Source organism: Petromyzon marinus, chromosome 4 (genome assembly GCF_048934315.1).
Source record: "Petromyzon marinus isolate PM22_M1 ecotype Great Lakes invasive population chromosome 4, UKy_Petmar_22M1.pri1.0, whole genome shotgun sequence".
Taxonomy (NCBI): domain Eukaryota; kingdom Metazoa; phylum Chordata; class Hyperoartia; order Petromyzontiformes; family Petromyzontidae; genus Petromyzon; species Petromyzon marinus.
Window position 1 is genome coordinate 16,205,291 of NC_133670.1, and position 7,489 is coordinate 16,212,779.

General features: G+C 40.1%; 1 protein-coding gene across 4 annotated transcripts; it reads left to right on the forward strand.

Moving 5' to 3' along the window:
• Nucleotides 1-93: 93 nt before the first annotated feature.
• On the forward strand, nucleotides 94-5,592 carry LOC116938614 (uncharacterized). 4 transcript variants are annotated; one of them, XM_032945956.2, is made up of 4 exons: nucleotides 94-1,086; nucleotides 1,982-2,925; nucleotides 3,047-3,264; nucleotides 3,589-5,592. In XM_032945956.2, exons 2-4 carry the CDS (start codon nucleotides 2,071-2,073, stop codon nucleotides 3,656-3,658), a joined length of 1,143 nt encoding a protein of 380 aa, XP_032801847.1. In that variant the 5' UTR covers nucleotides 94-1,086; nucleotides 1,982-2,070; the 3' UTR covers nucleotides 3,659-5,592. The 4 variants fall into 4 exon arrangements, with proteins under 4 accessions (XP_032801847.1, XP_075914709.1, XP_075914701.1 ...); XM_076058594.1 differs by having other exon boundaries at nucleotides 2,070-2,925; XM_076058586.1 differs by having other exon boundaries at nucleotides 94-858.
• The last annotated feature ends 1,897 nt before the right edge of the window (nucleotides 5,593-7,489 follow it).

Sequence of the window (7,489 nt, forward strand, 5' to 3'; positions counted from 1 at the left end):
TCACACGCACTCAGGCACTATATAGTGCCGTATCAGTAATACAACTGCTGTTGACCTCTGTGATGACCTTGGGCGTTTGTAAACAGCTCCAATATCCCATGCTGGCATTCACGGGGATTTCCAGAACGCAACCGCATGAACCGGTCATGCTTAAACGTCTCTGCAGTACTTACACATTGCAAGCCAGCGTGCACTTCATGGTTGTGTTTTCTCGTACTGTATATTGCGTGTGAATGTATGTTGTGCAACTCCTTTCTTGCGTATGACGGCAGTATGTTCAGGAGATCAATGCCAATGCCGAGGTCTGTCAGCCGCAACGAGGGGTAGGGGGGGGCTTCAGGAGTTCGTGAAGTTTTGCTGCTCCTCCGCTGAAGACGCGTAGTCTACAGTGGGGATTGCTATGTGGTTTGATTTGTGTGTCCACAGTGGCATTATTGCTGTGGCTTTGTCTTAAATGTTCTGTTCATGAAGGAGATGCCTACATCGGCCTGCTGGTGTTGTCGTGAGATTGTTATTGTTACACCAGTGTCTTCGAGGAACGTCAAAGCCAGGAGGTGCGATTTCTGACAGTAAATTATCTCAATCGGAATGCGAAGTGTCTTCCGTTGTAAGCAAGAGCCAACACGAACGCCGTGCGTCCTGTTTAACAAAACTACAACTGCCAGCATGTGGACTGATACCGTACATCTATATAGCTCATTGGATTCATCCAGTATACATACTGTAGCGTAATAAAAACAAGTGTCTGATTAAGCCGATGGATGGAATGTGGAAGCCAAAGGATGGAACGCTGCTACGGTGGACGACCACCGCGGAGAAGGAGCGATGAGATGAGCTCGTGGCATCAGGGGAAATTGGGTAGGTGATGGTGACTTAGATTCAGCAGCTGATAGAGCATGGCTGATGATGAGGAAAACTAAAGTTTTTGTACGTGGCTGGGCAGCCACTAAAGAATGGTGGTAGGAAGTAGTGTCACGTCATTGCTCAGAAACCCCCGCTCTGTGGCCCTGTAAGTTTCATTTTGCCCCTTCTGGCCCGAGTTCGCCGCGCTTCTGACACTGCTTGATGCATCTTCACGTCTCAGAGGTTTGTTGTAGTGTGGTTTTTATGGATTAACATTTTAAAGTATAATCGCTCATTACTATTTAATTCGTTGCTATAATCGTGGTTATAATTAGGGGTCTAATCATTGACTCGGCGATGCGATGAATTGTCATTTTCCGGAAGTTGATTTTTTTACCATTGTAGTCGCCTAAACTTAGATTCCAAGTAATATAGTAATAGAGCCTGTGGTTTAGTATCCTTGCTACGGACTCTGTTTCCATGGGCTGGGACATTATCAGAGGTGAAGACATTACGAGAGAAGGTTTTAGACGGAAGGGTGTTGGGAAAGAGGCAAGGGATTAAAAGTAAAACTTCTCGATGACTTCAAGTGTTCCTTACAATAAAATAAAGTTAAAGCGTAAGCTCAAGATTTGAACAGATGGAGGGCGTTTGAGTTAACAAGCAGCCAATTTGTCAGACTTACATACGAGAGGTAAATGCAGGTGTCTGATGGATAGATTGACACCATGATAGGAATGTGGACTGTAAATCAATATCTCGGTTGCCACCCCATGCTTGTCTGAGTCGGGAGCTGCCTTGACTTTGTTTTTAAAAAGTGGAACATGGGGTAGTATGGTGTTGTATTAGCCCGGAAATGAGGATAGTTTATTCATTGGTCATGTCATTTAGAATGAAGCAGAGATGGATATTTTCCAACATTTAATGTTTAATTGTTATTTGGATGTATCTCTGTAAGCAGTGGAATATTAATCGTTCCTGTTCTTTTCCAATAAAATATAGCTGGGTTATTCTTTTTAAAGGCTGAGCCATGCCGGCATCTGTTAAGTGTCTTTAAAATACCTACCAGTTAACATTTTATGGGGAAAACTGTATAATTTATGAACTCACTGTATTACCTATCATTTGTATTTCACAGGCTTGTTATTCCATTGCGTCAAGGTGCGCACACAATTTGAAGACAAGACTTATTATTGTATCTGAATCGCATCGTTTTTACATTTCAGGATGGCAGCAGGTTTCAGTCTGTCTAGCCACTTGATTGAACATTTAGATAGAGATATTGTGGAATTCATGTTCGAGAAGATGGATGAGGCTTTTGATCATCTGAATAAGAAGCACGGTGTCACGTTTAAAATTAGTGATGGCATACTTAATTCACTGTGCAACATTACTCTGGAGCCCTTCGATAAAGTGGCGAACCAAGTATTCGTGGCACTGTATGAAAAAGCGCTTCTTAAGCTGCAGGCAGCACATATTTCTTGGAGTAGCATTAATCTGCCTAAGGGACACCATTTGCTGTATCAAGCTGACGCATTCATTAAACAAACATTTCCTCATGTTTACCAAATTAAAGATGACATGGGTGTCCGCTTTGTTGGCAAAGGAAATCTTCCAAAATTAGCCGTGGAAGAGTTCCGAAAGATTGTGCATTCCCAACAGGTACACAGTCATTCACTGAAAAGATCGCAGCGTAGAGGTGATGACAATGGCCGGAAGAGTTTAAACTCTGTAGCAAGCAGTAAAGACGAAAGAGAAAGGAACAAAACCAAAGAAGCCAATGAGGAACAGGAATCCAGAAGTGAAAATGAGAGGGGAGACGAGTGTCCCATCTGTTTAACACATTTTAAAGAAAAGCATATATTGCCAAAATGCAGACATGCCTTTTGCCGCAGTTGCATAGATATGGCTGTTAGGGTTCGGCCTGCTTGCCCTATGTGCAACGAGCCATATGGAAATACTTTAGGCAACCAACCCATAAATGCAACCATGACTGTCAACAAAACATCAGACCGCCTTCCAGGCTATCGAACCTGTGGGAGGATTGAAATTAGTTACACAATTCCACATGGAGTTCAAGGGGTAAGTATTACTACATGATATGCATGATTAATTATTATCTTGGTTTAATAATTACCTTTTTGAAGTGTTTATGTTATTATAATTACCGTTGATATGATGTTCTTCTAATTCACACCTTTAGCCCGAGCACCCGCAGCCAGGAAAGGCTTATCGTGGCATGTCACAGACTGCATACCTGCCAGACAATCAGGAAGGAAACCACGTACTGCTCCTGTTGCAAAAAGCCTTCAAACAGAGGCTCACCTTCACTGTAGGTGTATCACGTAGCACTGGCGTCGACAACTTCGTCACTTGGAATGGCATCGAACACAAGACCAGCATTTACGGTGGACCTTTCATGTAAGGCGGGAAAATTTTATTTTGCTAATCTTAGAATGAATGACATCTTGGATGAGAATTGAGGTTGGTTAGTTGGATACAGTCTATGTTTGAAAATGTATGCGAGAGTAGAATTGTCATTAAAACAAAAACCTAATAGTGCCGAGGAGCAAAATGCTTAAGTTACAGAGTCCAGTGGGTAAACTACCATTCCCCAGTGTTTTAAAATAAAAACATTGGGGAGTGAGTTGTATTATTTTAAATTAATAGTTAAAGTATTATTTGCCAGTGATATTCAGCAAAATCCATTGATATATTTTCCGTTCTTTTCTTTATCTATTTTAGCTATGGCTATCCTGACCCAGATTACCTGAAGCGTGTCCAAGATGACCTGAAGGATAAGGGTATTGTGTGACCAACGTCGTGAATAAGTGGTCATCACAAATCAAATGAAGATGAGGTTGATGAAGAATGGTTTTCAATTTGATAATTTACTTACGTGTTCCAAAAGCTATGCACCGGTTTACCATAACGATAAATTAATGTACAGTTGCCACATTAAATATGAATTATATATTTTTAAAATAAGACATGGATGACATCACATTCACAAATACATCTGGAACTTATTTGTAAAAGTGAAAATATGCTGCCAACACATTATTTTTTTAAATCAGATGGCAAATATAAATGCAATACAGTAAGTTTCATATTTTTATCAGATGGCAAATGTAAATGCAATACAGTAGGTTTCATATACACTGTATATATTTTTATCACGTGAATATTTTTTCACGTGAACAAAGTAACAAAATAAATGTAACACTTCTGGGACTTCTTTAATACTATATATTATGTAACATGTACTGCAACATCTGATTTTTCAGTGACCAGTTGTATAACAAACTATTGTCTTCAGTTTTTCTTTTATTTAAGGCTTGTTATCCCTGTTATTGTGCCCTCCATGGTACAGTTTCCACATTTACCAATCTCCATTCAAACACAAATGCAGCTGTTGCACGTCATGCTCCTGATGATAGGTAAAAGCAAAAACATGCTCTATGACAAGAGTGATTTTTTTTGCGGTTTCAGGATAAATTCTGGAAAGTAAATAAAAAGATAGTTTTCCCTCTCCTATTATTTTGTAACCATAGAATTTGTTTTGTTCTATTAAAACTATAAACTTCATATTTAACATATACTGGATTTACCACTGATTGTGTTCTCAAAGTTACATCCTCAAAGCACTTCCTTCATATCAATACTGAATTAATTGCTTCGCAAGTATACTATACTTTCATTATGGTTTATATCAGCAGAATGACACCAAAATGATAATACAGTAAATGCATCGGAGGTACTTGTGAGTTTTCTATAAATCATACCTCTTTTATTTTATATTACGTCACATTTTAACGTATTGTATAAAGAATGCTACGATTGAACATTGAAATGTTGCATCCGATGTCATTGATGGAGCCAATGAAGGTTGTCACGTGTTGTGCTTTGATTAAAAAAAATCTGCCATTTGCAGTGCAGCCCTTAGGATATAGTACTCTTTCTTAGTTTATTGTTTTAATGTTGACAAACTTATCTTCTCTGCACTCAATATAGGCCTGCCAAAAATGGTGTAATCATTGAAACTTTACAATCTATAACGCAATTGCTGTCAGCTATGCGATAACTAATTAATTGCACTGCAAGATGATTTTGTCATTTACTGTAATTGCCATGGTGTCATTTACTTTTCAACACGGCTGCCAAAGAATATATTTAATGGGTAAGGTATATTTTTTTTTAAAACGTGTTATGAAAAAAAATCAATAAAACCATCAAACACTATATAATATTACAGTATCAAAAATGGGAAATGCGATTATTCTTGATCTTGCATCATACGAAATATATAACCATGTTGCGGAAACCCTACGCTGGTTTAGAAGGCACTTCGTGAGTTCTGATTTTTATCGTCTAATATGGGGAGGGAATAGGAATTTAAAATAACTTTGGCATTTACATAACTGTAACTGCAAGAGATCCCTGCAGTGACAGAAATGGCTAAGCATTCTACAATCTGAAACAGTTTTGCCAGATCAAAAATATTCCTCTCTCGTACCGGATTGGTACTGCTAAGATACTTTCAGTTCGGTGAGCTGTTAGGTGAGATGATCACGACCATGGCCTAGGAGTCATTGTAAAGCACAGGCACATTGCAGACGGAATATTACCGGCACGAATTACACTCGGGTTAGAAGGGAAATGCTGTACTCTAATATGCATATTGCAGAAATGCACGTTTTGTGATATTACGCAATTGATTGCATTATTAAAGTGAATGTGTATTACAAACCACTGTTGGTCAGTGTTCATTCAACATAGCAGTGACTCATGCCTGAGATTATGGTCGAAAGACAATGTAAATTACATTTTCCATATTTTATTTTTAAGTTAGGCCACGTGGTAGTGTTATGTCAACATTATTGTTGACAAACATTTATACGGGCCAATGTGTTGATCAATTTCTGACCAATAAAGCTCTCCCACTAGCTCAAGACAGGACTGAATTTAACATCAACATACGACGTTTTGTTCAAATTGCTTTGATCTTCAGGCACTCTAAACTCGGGATCAACTGAAAACCTACATTTTAAGTTCAATGTAACTGCAGTTCACAAAAGCCATTCCCTGCAGCTGGTACATTAGGTTAGTATTTGTGAATGAGCTTCCATACCATGTGGATCAGCCCCTTTCTAACTTGGCAACACTCTAGCTCCTGATTTAGGGGGCCTTTTCATTGGTATGTGAAGTGCTATTTATCTAGAACTAATTCAATTTAATTAAACGGCATAACCTGGTTTCATGCTCTTAACACGCCATAGCTGTCAAAGTGCATGTCTTCTATTCTTTTTACCTACGTGACTTTACCGAAAGCTTTAAATCTAGAATTGCATGGTTGTAAGCAAGAGCCAACACGAACACCGTGTGCCCTGGTAAAAAAAAATACAATTGCCAGCATGTGGACTGATATTGGACATCTGTGAAAAATAGCTTCATAGCTCATTGGATTCCTCCAGCATAAATACTGATTCAGATTCTGCGTATACGTTGGGCAGTGTATTATTCGTACACATACAGTATATGACATTATTCAAATGTTGCGCAACGTCCCGTGTTGTAAACACCGCAACTTCGCTTTCTGGGGTTTCGGTTTGGCCAATGTTACCAACTTTGCGACGATGCCGCCAGATGCATTCTGATACTGTAGCGTAATAAAAAAAAACAATTGGCTGATTAAGCTGATGGATGGAATGTGGAAAGCCAAATAAGGTAACGCGCCCAACTCGTATGCAGGAGCTCGTGCAGGGGTCGGCAAACAAAACAACAAGGGACATTTTTGTCGGATTCGGTAAAAAAACGAACCCCGCAATATTGCAAGAGCTGCAATTGTATGTGGATACGAGACGGTGATCCTTAATAAAGTCACGAAACAGTCCTTAGTGAGCCAGCCGCATGCGGCTCCGGACTCCCATGGTGAACTGGACTCCCATGGTAAACTGGATTCCCATGGTGAATTGGACTCCCATGGTGAACTGGACTTTCATGGTAAACTGGACTCCCATGGTAAACTGGACTCCCATGGTAAACTGGACTTTCATGGTAAACTGGACTCCCATGGTAAACTGGACTCCCATGGTAAACTGGACTCCCATGGTAAACTGGATTCCCATGGTGAACTGGACTTTCATGGTAAACTGGACTCCCATGATGGTAAACTGGACTCCCATGGTAAACTGGACCCCCATGGTAAACTGGACTTTCATGGTAAACTGGACTCCCATGGTAAACTGGACTTTCATGGTAAACTGGACTTTCATGGTAAACTGGACTCCCATGGTAAACTGGACTCCCATGGTGAACTGGACTTTCATGGTGAACTGGATTCCCATGGTAAACTGGACTCCCATGGTAAACTGGACTTTCATGGTAAACTGGACTCCCATGGTAAACTGGACTCCCATGGTGAATTGAACTCCCATGGTAAACTGGACTCCCATGGTAAACTGGACTCCCATGGTGAACTGGACTCCCATGGTAAACTGGACTCCCATGGTGAATTGAACTCCCATGGTAAACTGGACTCCCATGGTGAACTGGACTCCCATGGTCAGGGGTCAGGCAACAAATAGCAAGAAGAGACATTTTATTTTCGAATTTCAAAATCCGTAACTGCAGTCCTAGAAAAGAG